This window comes from Pristis pectinata, chromosome 33, assembly GCF_009764475.1.
Source record: "Pristis pectinata isolate sPriPec2 chromosome 33, sPriPec2.1.pri, whole genome shotgun sequence".
Lineage (NCBI taxonomy): Eukaryota > Metazoa > Chordata > Chondrichthyes > Rhinopristiformes > Pristidae > Pristis > Pristis pectinata.
Window position 1 is genome coordinate 11,584,934 of NC_067437.1, and position 17,402 is coordinate 11,602,335.

General features: G+C 41.0%; 1 protein-coding gene across 1 annotated transcript in view; it reads left to right on the top strand.

Moving 5' to 3' along the window:
* josd1 (Josephin domain containing 1) overlaps positions 1-17,402 on the top strand; it is a 30,119-nt gene that overhangs the window by 5,447 nt on the left and 7,270 nt on the right. The window contains exon 2 of the mRNA XM_052043322.1: positions 9,684-9,812. Within this exon, the coding sequence (XP_051899282.1) occupies positions 9,684-9,812 (129 nt within the window). The remainder of the gene's footprint in view (positions 1-9,683; positions 9,813-17,402) is intronic.

A 17,402-nucleotide genomic window follows, 5' to 3' on the forward strand; every position in this document is an offset into this window, starting at 1 on the left:
TGCTGCATGTAAATTTGATGCTTCTCTACTTCACAACTAACTGCAATATTAATCAGAAGGGATCAGCCTGACTAATTGGTGAATGCAAGATAAGTGGAAGTCCACCTATTTTCATCTGTGCTTCAGTTTCAGTGTACTTGAGGACATGCAACCCACCAAGAAAACATTCTGGAGGTGGAGGGAAAATGACCAGAGCCCATTGTCCATATCAGGACCACTTCCATAGGCAGAAAAAAGGATTAAGATCCAGCAGGAAAATTTTGAGCAATAGGAAAGAAATGGGACCTCAAAGGTAGTAATTTCCAGACTACTCTATGTGCTTTGCGTCCGCAAAAATAGGAGGATAGCACAGTTAAATGTGTGGCGGGAGAGGTAGTCCATGGAGGCCAGTTCTGCGTCTGATGGAACCTATATAGGCCGGACAGATTAGTCCGGCTCTTTGAAATGTCCTTGCAGGGTGATTCATTAGTGCCCTTGGGAGAGGTTTAAAATTGCAGGGGCACACGTATAGGAAGGCAGGATTGGAAGAGAGGAAGCAACAGAACAAAAATCAAAGCATGTAGGCAGAACTCGACTGAGAAAGTACAAGAAGGTCTAAGATCCATTTACAGTGCAGGTACGTAATTGTAAGAACTGTATTAAACAAGGTTGGGGAGTTGCAGACACAGTTTACCATACAAGGTTACAATATTGTCGCAATAACGAAGAACTGGCTTTTAAAAAAAAATCATGGGTTCTAAATATTTTTGGATACAAGTTGTTCAGCAAAGATGGGGAAGGGAAGGAAGAAGTGGGCGTAGCGGTATTGCTTGAGAATATTGCAGTGCTGCAGAGAGGATGTCCTGGAATGATCAAGGATAAAATCTGTGTGTTTAGAATTGAGAAACAATAGGGGAGCAACTATACTAAGACAATTCTGTTCTATATTTGTAATGACACGAATCTTGGAGCCATAGTCAATTGTAAGGAGAATAATAATAGACTGAAAGGAAACAAAGGCTGGTGAAATTTCCAATTAGTGAGAATGATATTGATGATCAAGTTTGCAGGGAAATTGCAGAGATGTGCAAAAGTTGGATTATTAATTTCAACTATCCAATACAGACTGATAGCAATAACATAAAGTGCAAAGTGGGGTAGAATTTCTGAAGTGTTCAAGAGAACTTTCTTGATGGATGTGTTTTTTGGTCCAACAAGGAAGGCACCAGTCCAAAACAGTTTGAGGAAATGAACCAGGCCAAGTAGATCAGTGGGGAACATCTAGGAAACAGCAATCATGATATCCTTAGCCCAGAATAACTATGGAAAAGAGTATGGGTCACTCAGGTAAATAGAGTCAATTGGAAAGAGGTCCACTTTAACGGGCTTTGGCCTAGGTAAATTGGAATCAAACCTCAACAAGGAAAACTCTAATTGAACAATTTAGAGGCTTTTAAAGTGGAGATGTTTTAGCTACAGTGCCATTTGGGAGAAAAATAGAAACACTAAAACCAGAATTCTCTGGATGATCAAAAAGATAGAGTAAAATACAGCAGGTAGAAGAAGAAATGACAGATGCCATGTTGTTAAAGCTTATGAGAACCAGGCTGATGACAGAACACTCAGAGGGGTGGTTAAAAAGAGGAAACAAGAGGTAAAGAGAGTATAAAGAAAGGTTGGCTGCAAACATAATAGGGATCTGAAAAATATTCTATGGTCATGTGAACAAAATAACGTTGTAAGAGGAGAGGTGGGACTGATCAGAGACCAGAAATAAATCTACTTATAGAGGCAGATGACAGAGGTACTGAATGAATAATTTACGCTGGTCTTCAATAAGGAAAATGTTGTGAGAGTGTCAACAATGGAAGATGTAATTGAGATTTTCGATTGGCTAAAAAATAGTAAAGGGGAAGAACTAGAAAGGTTAACTGCACTTAAAGTTGATAATCACCTGGTCCAGATGGGATACATCTTGGGCTTCTAAGGGAAGCAAGGGAGGAAATTCCAGAGGCCCTGACCATAAACTTCCAAACATTTCGGAGATACAGATTCGGAGGTGGTTCTTGAGGACTGGAAACTTGCAAAGTTTACACCTTCGTTCAAAAAAAAAGATTTCTAGGTAAAGCCATTAACTACAGGGCAGTCAGTTTAGCCTTGATGTTGGGAGAAAAGGTTAGCAGGCTTAGAATTAAAATTACTTGGACATGTGAATTGATTAGAGAAAGCCATCATGGATTTATTAGTCAAGTCATGTCTACTTAACTGGAAAAGGTTTTTTGATGAAGTAACAGAGGGTCGATAAGATTTGATATATATACAGACTTCCAAAGGCTATTCGGTTAAGTACTACATAATAGAAAACTAATTCGGTGACAGGAAACAATAGTAGTGAAAGGGTATACTTGGTATAGAATGAGTGGAGTTCCCCAAGGGTTGGTATTAGAGCAATTACTGTATATTACTGACTATGACTTGGCTGTACAGATTTTCAAACTGCGTGGTGACACAAAACTTGGAACTATAGAGAATCGTGACAGGGATAGTAATAGAATTCAGGGAAACGTAGGCTTGTAGAATGGGTGGGTTGAATTTAATTATATGAAATACAAATTGTTGAATTTTGATAGGAAGAACAAAATGGGCATATTTTTAAAAGGGATGCATGGACCAAGAATTCTGCAGGTATTTATGCATATTTCAATGACTGTTTCAGGGTAGATCAAGAAAGTGGTTTAAAAAAAAAGCATATGGATTCCTGAGATTTATAAATAGAGATTTAGAGTACAAAGCAAGGAAGTCACAATGAACCTTTATAAAATACTAGTTTGGCCCCATTTGGGTTATTGTGTCCATGGAAGGATGCAAAAGCTTTTGGGAGGGTGCAGAAAAGATTTACTAGAATGATTCCAGGGATTTTAGATGTGATGGACTAGAGAAATTGGGATTATTCTTCTTTATACAGATGACTTTCCAAGGGGATCTGATAAACATGCTTCAAATCACAAAGGGTATAGCTAGTGGATAAAAACTATTCCTATTGGTGGTGGAGTCGAGAATGAAGGTGACTGAGGAATTTTTTAATGCACTGAGTGGTTGGGGTCTGGAATGCACTGTCTGGGTAATATTGGGGGCAGAGTTAATTCAATTTTAGCTTTAAAAAGGGAGCAGGATAAGCACTTGAAAAGATAACATTTTCAGGTCTGTGGGTAGAAGATGTGACAATGTGGAATGTTGTTGCACAGAATGAATGTATTAGCCCACTGTAAGCTCTGCAAGCTTTCTGCGACTCACACATTGTTTATTCCGCCATCCTATCTCTAACTCCTCCTACTTTGAACCTTTGAATTACTTACTCTGCTTTTTTTAACTGTCTGCATCTGTTCCCTATATTCATATTTTTAATTGTTGGTCTGAACAGCAACCATCACAGAATAGAAACTCATAGGACAACGCTACCAATTTCTTTGAGAAACTGTCCCTCCCTCCTCCTTTGTTTCCTCACTTCTAACCTTATATTTTTGGCATTTTTCTTATTTTAGAGGCCTTGCCCTTCTCTATTTGTAACCCATGTAATTCCTCATCAAAGGCCACCTTTAAGTCCACGTACACGGTATCCATTACGTTTCTCCCAACCGTCACTTCTCAAAAGACTTGTGCTTCATCAAACGTGACTTTCTTTCTGAAATCCAAATTGGCTGTGTCCAATTATGTTTCACATTGATGTTCAGTGTTTCTTTTAGTAATGCTGGGTTTTTCATACTGGACATCAAACTTGTTGAGCTTTCAACACCTGGGTCAGCTTCCTCTGCCTCCCTCCCTTCCCACAACCAGTCTGAATATAATTTCTCAGAATTCTTCCGAGTTTAGCTCTTCTGCCTTGGGGACAAATGGAAGGCATTTGTCTCTCTCATCCTTGATCCATTTGGGGAGCTTACTTGATGCAGGCACAAAGCATTTCATCTCCAAGAATCTTCATCAGGTTGAACACAGCCATGCAGTGCTCCAGGAAAACTATAGCAAACAATTGTACTGCTAAAAGCACTTGAGCTGTTGCTATGGTGACAATAGTGTAATGCAGAGTAAAGCAGAAGCAGAAGGCGCTTATCAGTGTTTGTATAATTCAATTCAAGGATCTGAAAAGTATCCAGTGCTGGTTATCAAAGGAATCTTTCAGACTGGGGTTGGCAGCCATTGCTAAATAAAACTTTGCCTTTGGTTGCAACACGCTACTGTATGTTCGGAATTTATGGCATATACAGCGCAGTGCAATAGCTTGTAAGCAGCAGAGATTGACGAGGCTTGTGACAATTTACTTGAAAGGTTGTAAACAATCTCTGCTTTCTGATTGTGTTCTAGTAAAGTGGGATTTCAATGAGGCTTCATCCATTATTTGTGTATCTGGGTAAAAGATAGCTTTAAAAGCATGCCAAATGTATGTCAGATCCACGATAACATGTGCCTTTGTGTCTGGAGCTCGCATCCTGAAAGAGTGGTTGGGGCAGAAACTCTTCTTGTTTAAAAGGGACTTATGCCCAAGAGGTGGGAAGTGGAATAAGACTGGAGAGCACACTTTCAGTTGCCATGGGTGCAGTGGCCCCCTTCTGCATTGTAAACATCTATGGTTGTTTTTCATGGAAATGTAAGCTAAATAGATTTGCATTGTTACAGAACCTAGTTACATATCTCAGAGATTCTGAAATTTGCATGCAGTGAATTGCTATGGTATTAGAATCAGGTTTATTATCACTGACATATGTCATGGAATTTGTTGATTTGTGGTAGCAGTCCAGTGCAAAGACATAAGAGACATAAAAATTACTGTAAGGTACAAAAATAAATAAATAGTGCAAAAGAGGAATAACAAGGTAGTGTTCATGGACCGTTCAGAAATCTGGTGGCGGAGGGGAAGAAGCTGTTCCTGTACGTTGACAGTGGGTCTTCAGGCTCCTGTGCCTCCTACCCAATGGTAATAAGATGAAGAGAGCATATCCCAGGTGGTGAGGGTCCTTAATGATGGATGCTGCCTTCTTGAGGCACCGCCTCTTAAAGATGTCCTCAATGGCGGGTGGGGTTGTGCCCATAATGGAGCTGGCTGAGTCTACAACCCTCTGCAGCCTCTTTCGACCCTGAACATTGGAGCCTCCATACCAGGCGGTGATGCAACTAGTCAGAATGCTATCCACTGTACATCTATAGAAACTTGCAAGAGTTTTTGGTGACATACCAAATCTCCTCAAATCCTAATGAAGTAGAGCCGCTGGCGTGCCTTCTTCGTGATTGCATCTATGTGTTGTGCCCAAGATAGATCCTCTGAGATGTTATGCCCTATCTGTGTTGTTAGAGGAGACCATGATTGCCCTGAACGCATCTGGAGGGACCTGGATTTGATCCTCGCCTTGTATGCTGTCTCTGTGGAGTTTGCATGTCCACTCTGTGACCATTTGGATTTCACCTGGGTGCTCCACATTCTCCCACATTCCAAAAATCTGCTAATAGGTTAATTGGCTACAATAAATTACACCCAGTGTAGGTAGATGGTAAAAACAATCAAAAGGAGATCTGATGTGCATGTGTCAGAGAGAACAAGTCACTGGGCTGCAGGGAAATAAGGGAGAGGGAATTGGACTGCTGGGATTGCCATGCCGGGAGCCAGCATGAATCTAAGGGCTGAATGGCAGCCTCCTGTGCTGCAGCAAGTAATTGCCGTTGTGTCTGTGGCAAAATCCCACAAGCTGCAGGGAGGCAAAAGGACAGATAATCTGTTTTTGGTGCTACCTGGGCAGAATATCAGCCAAGAGATTGGCCTAGAATGGTGGTACGGAACCTTCTGATATCCACTTGAAATCACCAAAGCAGCAAGCAGTGCCTCATTTCTTATCTTGTTTGAAAACTGACAGAATCAGTCTGGCAGATTCCCGTGTGTGATTTGAACCACAGGTGTCTGATTCAGCTCTCAAAATTATCTTCAGGAAAGGGAGATCAAAAGTAATGTAGGTCTATCTCTCTGCAGTGATCTTAAGTGAAGAGGGTCTGTTTGCTTTGGGCACCAGTACTGGTCCAGAGGAAGTCGTAGTGCCAGGGTTTGGTTGGCTCAGGATGAGTGAGAAGGGAAGCTTCAGAAAGACCCTGAACGTTTAATATCAATGAGAAAATGTGCCACAAGGTAGAGAAGAAAGACAATGTGGTTAGGAAGGCCAATGGGATACTGGCCTTCATTAGTTAGGGCATTGAATACAGAAGGAGGGAGGTTATTCTAACTTTATAAAACCTTGGTCAGACCTCAGCATGCAGTTCTGGTCACCAAAGTATAGGAAGGATGTGACAGCAGTGATGAGAGTGCAGAGGAGACTCACCAAGATATTGCCTGAGATGGAGCAGTTCAGTTATGAGGAGAGAGTGGAGAAGCTGGGTCTTTTCTCCCTGGAGCGGAGGAGATTAAGAAAGGACATGACTGAGCTGTATAAAATTGTGAGAGGTATAGATAGGGTAGACTGCAGGAAACATTTCCCCATATCAGAGGAGATAAAGCTAGAGGACATAGGTTTAGGGTACGAGGGAAGGGATTCAGAGGCGATTTGAGGGGGACCTTCTTCACCCAGAGTGGTAAGTACCTGGAATGCACTGGAAAGGTGTTTGAATCTAGGACACTGACAGCATTTAAGAAGTGTCCAGATGAGCATTTGAATTGCTTAGGCATAGAGGGCTATGGACCAAGCACTGGGCAATGGGATTAATACAAAAAGGTACCCACTGGTCAGTGTAGATGAGTTGGGCTAAATGGCCTGTTCCCATGCTGTGTGATTCTATGAGAAGGTGAGGTTCCCCTACAGCTAAAATGTTGAAAACTACAAAACTCAAGGAAAGGCTTCATGCTAGCATGAACATTGTTGTTAACCCATTGTATATGTTTTAAAAAATTGCCATTTTACTTTTGTTTTAAAATGCAAAGTGCTTCTTGCAAATTAACCACCTTTCAAAACCTCCAAGGAGAGATATGACACCTACACCCAGGTCAGTTGTAACGAAATCCATGAGTCACTTTGTTGTGGCCTGTTTGTAAGGTATTTACATATGATTGTGACAAATGCATTTCAAAAACCCCATCCAAGCCACTGGGCTGTCAGAATTTATTTTAAACTATTTCTATGATAGAACAATCCCAAGCTGCACGTACCGATTGTAATGGCTGGAGGGTCTCAGTTGGCCAGTCTCTTGCACAGATATGGCGATTCCTTTAATGAAGATAGGGATTGAAGGTTGTGTCCAGCAGAACTGTAGCAGGGTTTCTCAGCCTGCATTCTGATGGTCTTCCTTTTTGACATTTATTTACATACAGGGCTTAAAAACATGGTTTCCTGGAATTTAAGAACCGTTTTCAAAATTTGTTTAATCTTTTTATGCCACAATGCAACTATATTCAAATTGTGCCTGTGATTGCATCCAGATGCTGTGAGTATCCCATTATAATTAAAATCACAGAACCATACCAGAAGCAGGCTATTCTGCCAATTATGCACATGCCAGCTCTTTCAAAGAACTCTTCAAGTGGCTCCAAATCCCTGTAACTTTCCCCCTTCATATAACGATTCTCTTATAAAATTAATTGTTGAATGAAGTCAATGAATTCTAGTTCAAACTTGCTGTGTTTAAACAAAACTCTCCTCTCTCCTTTAGTTCTAATGCCAATTATTTTACATTCTTCTGATTATTGATTCTCTTCTTCTGGAAACAGTTTCTCCCAACTTAATCAGCTAAGATTCCTGTTATGTGTTTCTGAGGCCACTATGTATCCATGAAACTAATTTTCAGTAAGCAATGGTTATAAATTTTGATGGACTGGAATGATCTGTAGGTGAGCACCATAATTTCCAGAAAAGAACGAACATGTATTGATACAGCACCTTGCATTTCCTCAGCAGATCTCACATAACTTTAGGTCTTAATGAAGGACAGGAAATGGTAATCTTTCACATGGAGCCAGGAGTATGATGCATTGACCGATGTAACTCTATAAACTGAGGCTATATCGATGCTTTTGGACTGATGTTAAAAACAAAAGTCCCCACAAGCCCTGTTTTAGAAAAGCAAAGAAGTTCTCCCAAGTGACTTGGTCAATATTTATTCCTTAATCAACAGCACTAAATTACAGATAGAGGAGTTATTTTCACATTGTTGTCTGCAGATAGTCTGCCTTTTCATTCATTCCAATTGTGACTACGCTTCTAAAAGGATTTCATTTGCTGTCCAATGCTTTGGGTGTCCTGAGGTTGCAGAAGTTGCCACAGAAATAAAAGCAATTTTATACTTGTTTGCTTCATTGAATGTTAGTGTTGTTCACCATCAAACTGGTTTTCTTTTGAACTTATCTGAGATCTTTGGGGGGGGGAGTGGAGGGGTTTCTCCTCCCTGATTTGTTTTTCTTTAAACAATATAAAATGTGAAAATGCCCAGGATATGGAATAAGACATTTAAGACTGAGATAAAGAGAAATTTCTTCAGTCAGAGGGTGGTGAACTTTTGCAATTATCTCATAGAAGACAGTGGAGGCCAAATTGCTGAATGTGTTTAAGGAGCTAGATACAAAAGATAATTGAAAGGTATGCTCTCTGGATTATCTGTCCTGTAAAATAACCACAGTGCTGCAGTGCTTCTTTAGATTATTGTGATACACACATAGCTGATGCAATATTGTCACTTGAGAAAGTACAAGTATAGACTAGTTAAATTTTAATATTATTGCCACTTGAATTGCCAACAGAAAAATAGAAAATAAAAATGATGCTGTTTTTTCCACAACTGAACAGTCAACATCTAATGGAGGAAAGTTAATGTTCTGGAAGGGATCTTTGGCCTTGAATGCTATTATTCTTTATACATGAAGTTTTAAAATGTACCCTTAGACATTGACTTGTATCTACAGGGGCATTTTGATTCGTACAAGGCTTTGGGTGAAATACTTTGGTTATTTTTCTCTCAACTTTGAATACACTCAGTGATTAAACAGCCAAGGCTCTTTGGGTAGAAAATTTCAAAGATTCGCAACACCCTAAGTGAAGAAATCTCTCCTTAGTGGAGTCTTAACTGGTTAACTCCATAGTCTGACACTGTGCACCTTGGTTCTAGGTTCTCCAGCCAGCCTCTCGGATCTACTCTGTCAAGCCTTCTAAAGTATTTGTGTTTCAATGAGATCACCACTCTTCTGAAGTCCAGAGCCTGTAATATTGGTCAACACAATTAATGATGGGGATATTTTGCTACCTTATCCAGTTCCAGAGACTTGAGCATGAAATTCCAGGCTAACATTTCAGTGCAGTACAGGGGGAGTGCTGCACTGTTGGAGGTGCCAGCTTTCAGAAGAGACATTGATCCGAGCCCCTACCTGTTCTTTCTGGTGGACTTAAGAAGGATCGTGTGGCACTGTTTCACAGTGGAGTCCACACTGCTCTCGTGGGGCCAATATTCATACCCTCTTTCAACATTACTGGAAACATTGTCCAGTTATTATCACATTGCCGTTTGTGAAAGCTTGTTGTGCACAAATTGGCTGGTTTGATTTGTATGATACGGTGGTGACTACACTTAAAGTACATAATGGCCTGCAAAACCCTTTGGGGACTTCTGAGCGGACGTTGAAGACACTATACAAATGCAAGTCTTTCTCTTTGTGCTTCTTCAAGGTTAACTCTGGTTTTGTCTGGCAGGTTGTCTCCAAATACCATGGTAACGCCACACAAGAAGAGCATGCTGGGAACAGGAAACTACGATGTTAATGTGATCATGGCTGCTCTTCAAACTAAAGGTTACGAAGCTGTTTGGTGGGACAAACGAAGGTAGGGATGATTGGAAGATCTTGCGTCTGGGCTTCACTCTGCGGTTTGAGCATGTAATCCCAGCTCGCACCTCAGGGCAGTCCTCGATCAGAGGTGCAGTCTCCTGGATGAACCAACCCTACCTTGGTTAAGGAGAAATTTCTTTGCTGAGCATTGTGAATCGTAGGAAAGTTATACCCTGAAAGGCTTTTGAATTTTAATAGAATATATTTTGCTCTGATAATTTTCTTGTGTACAAATTGAGGGATCTGGACAAGGAAATGGAGCTAAAGTAGCAGATTAGTCATGATCTTTTTGAATATAGCTGTAAAGCCTACTCCCAGTCCTGTTCTTCATGTTCTTACAACCATCAAGCAAGTTGATGGTCATTTCTTCTGACGTGATTAACTCCCACTGATGTCATTAAGATTGCTTTGCTGGCTATTTCTCTCATTGCTTTTTGTGGGACTGTGCTGTGTGTAAATTATTACAGCAATGGATAATTTTCATAAGTAATTCATTGGTTGTAAAGTGCTTTAAGACATCCCAAAGATGTGAAAAATATCATGCATTCATATTTTATTATTTCTCAAAATGGGAAGCAATTTTAATCTCCAAGCCATCAGTGTGGTATCATTCCTCATTATTAAAATACTTTTTGTATATATAGTAAAAGGGCACATTCTTTTGAGAATCATTTTTTAACAGAGCTAAATATTGCCTCCACTGTGTGATCTACTAAGTTGGAGTCAGAGGAGGACTGAGAGCAAACAAAATCTATCTAAGTAGTGTCCATAAAATATAGATGCCTGAACTTGTGCTCAAAACTTTAGCAAAGTTTTCGATGGATTTAAGGAGTGATTGGGAAGAGAAGGTCACACTAATGCATCTAGATGAGGAAAAACAGGAGGAGATTAGAATGAAGCAGAAAAGCCAGGTGGGTGAATAGTCTGATTCTCTGCCAGCATCTGTGGTTAACTAAAAAAAAGTTAAAAATGATATCAAATTAAGATGGGGGCAAGTAAGAAGATTGGACAGAATACAAAAATCAGCCAAGAATAATTGAAGAATTAATAAGGAAGTAAAGAGTACAAGACAAAGCTAGCCAAAAATGTAAAAAGAGTTATTAAAAGTTTCTATAAATATTTAAAAAAATAGTTAACAAAGTGAGTATTTATCCTATAGAAAGTGAGTTTGGTGAAATAAGTAGATGGCAGATGAATTAAAGAGGAATTTCACATCAATCTTTGCTCTTATATGATACAAGTAGAATCCCAAGAATAGCTACAAATTGGGAAATGGAAGGGAGGAAGGAGCTCAGGAAAACTGCAATCCTGAGGGAAATGGTACTGAGCAACTTGTTAGAGCTGCAGGCTGATGTGTCCCAGGTCCTGAAGTGGTTAATGAAATAGGACATAAAACAGTGCAGGACTGGAACAGGCCCTACGGCCCACCACGTCAGTGCTGGCCGTGATGCCAAATTGAACTAAACCTATCTGCAGGTGATCCATTCCCCTCTATTCCCTGCTTGTTTGTGTGCTGGTCTAAATGCTTCTTGAGTGCCACTATCAATTCTGCTTCCACCACCACCTCTGGCATAGTTGAAAATCGTTCTTGTGTTGGTCTTAATTTTCAAAAAATCCCTCAATTTGAGAAAGATTTGTAAGACTGAAAAATAACAAATGCAGCTCTTTTATTCAAAATTGGAGAAAGATGGAAATTGGGGAACTACAGCCAGTTAGCTTAACAGGGCACAGAAAAATTCAAAATAATTGGACAAATTCAGCATGGTTTTGTGAAAATAATGTTCAATGTATTGGAGTTTTTTTTGAAGAATTAACATGTTTTGATAGTAAAAGGGACTAGGTGGATCTACTAAGATTTCCAGAAGGTATTTGATAAGGTGCCACTTCACACATTATTGTGGGAAGTAAAAGCTTATAGTGTAAGAGGTAACATTTTGTTGTGGATCAAAGATCAGTTGGTAAACAGGAAGCAGTGTAAACATAAATGGGTCTTTTTCTGATATAGCGAGTGGTGCTACGGGGATTTATTAGGGCCTCAATCTAAATATCTTGGATGAAAGAGTCAAGGGTATGGCTACTAAATTTGTCATTATACAAAGGTAGGAAAGTAAATGCTGAAAAGCACATATGGAGGCTTCAAAGAGATTCATATATGTTAAGTGAATGGTTGAAGATCTAGCAAATAGTGTGGGAAAATGTGAACATTTGGCAGAAAATATGAAGAATAATATTATCTGAAATGTAAGAGATTGCAGAGTTCTGAGATGCAGAGGGTTTTGCAAGTCCTAGAGTATGATTTGCAAAAGACTGGTACACAGGTACAGCTAATAATTAGAGATCTTAATGTAATGTGATCATTTATTGTGAAGGGAATTGAATGTAAAGTAGGGAGGTTATGCTTAAGTTATGGAGAGCGTTGGGGAGAACACACTTGGAGTATGCTGTTGATCCCCAATCTAAGGAAGGATGTGAATGCATTGGAAGCGGTTCAGAGAAGGTTTACTAGACTAATATGCGGAATAGGAAGGATGTCTTATGAGGAAAGGACACAAAGGGTAGGCTTGTATCAACTGTAGTTTAGAAAGGGGTGAGGGGACTTGTTTGAAGCATATAAGATCTTAAGAGGTCTTGACCGAATGGATCTGGGGAGGATGTTTCCTCTTGTGAGAGAATCCAAAACCGGGGTCTACTATTTAAAATTAAGGGGTTGCCTCCTCAAGACAGATGAGGTGCATTCTTTTTTCTCAGAGGTTTGTGAATCTTTGGAATGCTCTTCCTCCGAGGGAGCAGGGCCTTTGAATAATTTGAAGATGAAGGTAGATGTCTTCGTGATGAGCAAAGGGGTGAATGGTTATGGGGGTCGACAGGAATGCAGAACTGAGATTACAATCAGATCAACCATGGGGTAATTGAATGACTGGGCACCCAGAGGAGCTGGTGGCCTACTGCTTCTAACTGGAATATTCATATACAGGTAGTTCTGCTACAATGCAATAGTTATGTTCCTAAGAAACCTCGTGTTACAGAAAGTCGCAGAATATAGCAGAACAGGCTGTAGTTGCCTTCAAAGCATAGATTTAAACAGGTTTTCCTGATCACGCTATAATCAATGCAGCCCACAAAATAGAGTGTTCCCCAATCCATCAATTGCATTATGGAAACATGCATTACAGTAGAACTACCTATATATCCCTAAATTTCCCCCAATATAATCTGTATTTCTCCAACAAGCTGCAGAGTAGTGTGTGGTTGTGTAGGGTAAAGTATGACTGCTTTCCTGTCAATCACTGTTTCCATCAGTGATTGATGGGGAATTCCTAGCCAATTTCTGTTCTGACTTGGACAAACTAGTAATTTAAGCACTTGTAACTTCTCTGATCCTGAGGGTGCAGTGTATAGATAGAACAGGTGCATGAAACAAATAGTGAATACAAGAAACAAATATCATCGCACAACATGGATCTAATTGCTTTCACTAGTCTTACAGGAACATACAACAGATCACCTTTTGATGATGCATTTTTAAATTGAAAATAATGACACAATGAATTAATACTGAACTGGTCCAGCTGATTTGAAGTAATTTCTTTAACTTTGTGGTATCATGCTCTCAATATTATAGCAATGTAAAATTTCCCTGCACAAAAAACCAGGACGGCATTTGCTTGCGAAAACAATTAGTCACTGTGTGTTGAATTGCACAGTGAAAATGCTGCAATGTTGGGTATTCATGTGTTTGTGCTCATGAAAATGAGGATGAACTCTCTGCTTCTTTGTTTTTTTCTCTGCAGAATGAGTTTATGCCTGACAAAATATAATCGTTTATAAGTTCCAGCTCTGGTCCAGACCAATAGCTGATGTAATTCATTTTACTTAAGGCTCCTTGCACCATGGTTAGGATAAAAGTCAGCGGCAGCATCACTGTCACAGTGGGGCTCATCTGGAAATGATGCAAGCGTATGTAATGTGCTCAGCATGTTAACTCTGCGTCAGAACTCCGTGAACCTACATGTGAGCTTTGAAAGTTGGTTTACACTGATTTAATGATGATTCATAAAGACAGGTAGCCTCCAGTTTCCAAATGGCCATTGGTATTATAGTTGGAGGCTGGATAGTGAAACTGTTTTCTTATCTATAATCCTGAAGCCATTGAGTCACTGCTGGTGTATCTTCCCAGTGGCTGTTCAATCGTCGTCGTGGCTATCCCCTGAGGTCGAGGATGATGGTCTTCGTTCCGTTGATCTATTAATGGGCTCTCAAGTGGGTAGCCCACAGAGCGAAGAAGCCTGTGCATGTATTTGTTTAACGTGTACTTGATGTTGCACTACAAAAAGCACGCGAAACATCACAAATCAACCAACTGATTCCAATGGCATGGAAACCACAACGATTGGAGCTGATGGATTTGTTGCAGCCTTCATCCGCCTTCACAGCCGTTGAGTTCGAAGTAACTTCGTCCACCTGTTCCACCATTGAGGTCTTGGATTGTTCTTTGTCAGGGACCTCACCATCGACCTTACTGCCATGGGTGACCCTACCAGGAGCATAGCTCCAGACGGCATCACCCTCGGGATCTCAGGACCACACAAGCTTCTCCACCACAACAAGGTGACAATCCACAGAGAAGCTGTTCAATAGAACATGTGAGCATAAGAAATGAGAAGAGGAACAGGCCATACTTTCCTGAAACTTGCTCTGCCAATTCTGTAACTCAAGTCTACTTTCCCATCCATTCTCCATATCTACCATTCCTTTTGTGTCCAAAACTATATCAGTCTCAGCCTTGAATATAATGAATGAACACCCTCTGAGCTAGACAATTCTAAAGATCTGTGTGAAGAAATTTCTCCTCATCTTGGTCCTATATGGCCAATCCATTATCTTGAGATGACAATGTCTGTAGTTCCATTCAGATAATAGCTAGTCTGACGCTACCTCTGTAGGCTAGAGGTCTGCTCTGGTATAAAATAAAAACTCAGCCATGGCTGAACTGAACTGGATCTGAGCCTGAGGACTTGTAATTGAAAAGCAAAAAACTTGGAAGTCTGAAATAAAGACAAAATGCTGGAGATGCTGTTAATGTTTCTGCTTAATGACCCTTCATCAGAAATTGAAAATGAGAAAAATAAGTCTGTTTTAAGTTGCAGAGACAGCGAGGCACAGAGGAGATGTCTATGATTGGGTGGAGACCAAGGTTGTTCGGGTGACACAATGGATTCATCTGGTTAGTAGATGTATGAGGGCAGTTAGCATAGAAGACAAGACAGACAAACCTGCTGGAACAATGAATTGCAAAACATAACAGCTGCTGAAATTCTGAAACAAAATAGAATGCTGGAAAAAAACAGTTCAGGCCGTATCTGTAGAAAAAGAACAACAGTTAATGTTACAGGTGGATGACCTTGCACCAGAACTTGCCAATTATGACACCAGTAGGGGAGGTTGGTATCTGAATTTGATTTTGAATCCCAAAAGTTTCGTTGTGAAAGATGATGTGTTGTTCCTTGGGCTTTTGGAGCCGTGTAGGAGGTCAGAGTAGGAATGGGATAGAGAATTAAAGGGATTGACAGCTGGAAGCTAAGGGTCACACTTGTGGATTAAACCGAGGTGCTCTCCAAAGAGGTCACCCAGGCTGTCGACTTCCGCCAGCTTTGACAGGATTCCACCAGGAGACACAAATTCCTCTGTCCTCCCCTTTTCACATTTTGAAGGGATCGCTCCTGTGCACCTCCCTGGTGTACTTTTCCGTCCCCATCAACCACTCACTGTCAACCTCAGGAGATGCGACACCCGCTCTTTCACCTCTTACCTTCCACCATCCAGGCACCAGAACAGTCTTCCCAGGTGATGCAGCAATTCACTTGCATTCTTCCAATCTAGAATACCGCATTCGATGTTCACAATGTGGGCTGCTCTACATTGGAGAAACCAAACACAGACTAGGTGATCGTTTTGAGGAGCACCTGTGTTCAGTCCACATGAACAACCCTGAATTTTGATTGCCTGCCACTTGAATTCCCCATTTTGGTCCCACTGTGATGCATCTACCTGTAACTGCCTCCACTGTTAAAATGACACCCGGCACAAGCTTGAAGAACAGCACTTCACCTTCCACCTGGGCACGTTGCAACCTTCCAGACTGGATAGCAAATTCTCCAACTTTGGGTAACTCGCTGTTTCTCTCTGTCCGTACCAGAACTGACCATTTCTGCCAGTCTTCATTTTTGCTCAGTTTTTCTCCTTCGATTAGTATAGTCTGGCCTGCTGGGCAGGTTCCACATGACACTGACAAAGTAGCATAGTAGGCTTGTAGCTGCCTCATTAACCCATTTAGGCTCGCTCTTATCAGAGGGTTTCACTTTGTTCTACCCATCCCTCCCCACCTTTACAACTGAAAACAAACTTGTTCTTTCCCAGTCCTGATGAAGGGTCTCAGTTTTGAAATGTTAACACGGTCTCTCTTTCCACAGATGCTGACTGACCTGCTGGTTGTGCCCAGCCCTTCGGTTTTATTTCACCCAGTCTGTGTTTGGCCTTTCCGACGCGGATAGGACCACGACATCCAATGCAATACGTTAGATTGGTAGAATTGCAAGTGAATTGCTGCTTCATCCGGAAGGATTGCTTGGGTCCCTAGATGGTGGGAAGGGGAGAGGTAAAAGGGCATGTGTTGAATCTCCAACAGTTGTGCGGGTAAATATCGTGAGATGGGGAGTGGATGTTGGAAGTGGAAGAGCAAACCAGGGACTCGTGAAGGAAACAGCCCCTTTGGAATGCTGACAGGGGATGGGTTATCTCTGGTCTGTTTGATTCCTGATCAGGTCCTACTGGCTTGGGTCAAGTAGTCAGGCTCCAGAGCGAATGGCTGCTGTTCTGGCTCAGGGTTATGCCAGTTCAGCAGCTGTTAGTATGCTTTACAGTGGCATTGCCCTCAGGGTCTCTACCTAAGTGCCTGGCTCAGGACTGCCTCTCAGCGTCAGTTCCTTTGTGTTCCCTCCTGGCCTCCTAAGTGCATGGAGTCTCCTTCTGTTCGCAACAGCACCCAACAATGAAGTCAAATGCTGTTAATTTTACTCATTCACCAAAGAGCTGGTCAGATCTGACTCGAGCCCAAGGGCTTACAACTTCTGTCAAGGCCAGCTTGACCCAAACCTGACGCGCATCATTAATCCCTACTCTGGACACCCACATGATCACTTTTCAGATGAAGTTCTGACATATGGAACTAACTCGGTTCCTCTCCCACCCATTTTAGGTCGGTCATTAAGTCCTGACTATCCCACTAGTTAATATCTGCAAACTCTACACAGGTGGGAACTGAACCTTCTGCCAGTTTGTACTTTAGCACATTGACCCATCAGTGCTTGTTATAAATGTATGTTCCTTATAATATGTACAGCTCTCTATTAGTGAACGTTTCTGTTACCTGCAGATCCTTTTCAAAATTCTTCAGTGGCTCTCTTTCAGCGCCACATTTCCTGTTACTTTTTTTTGCTAATTTTCAACACAAGTTACATGAAGCCACCCACTGTGTGAAAATGTCACAGGCAAAATATTAGTTGAAGAAACTATCTTCAGATGTGGT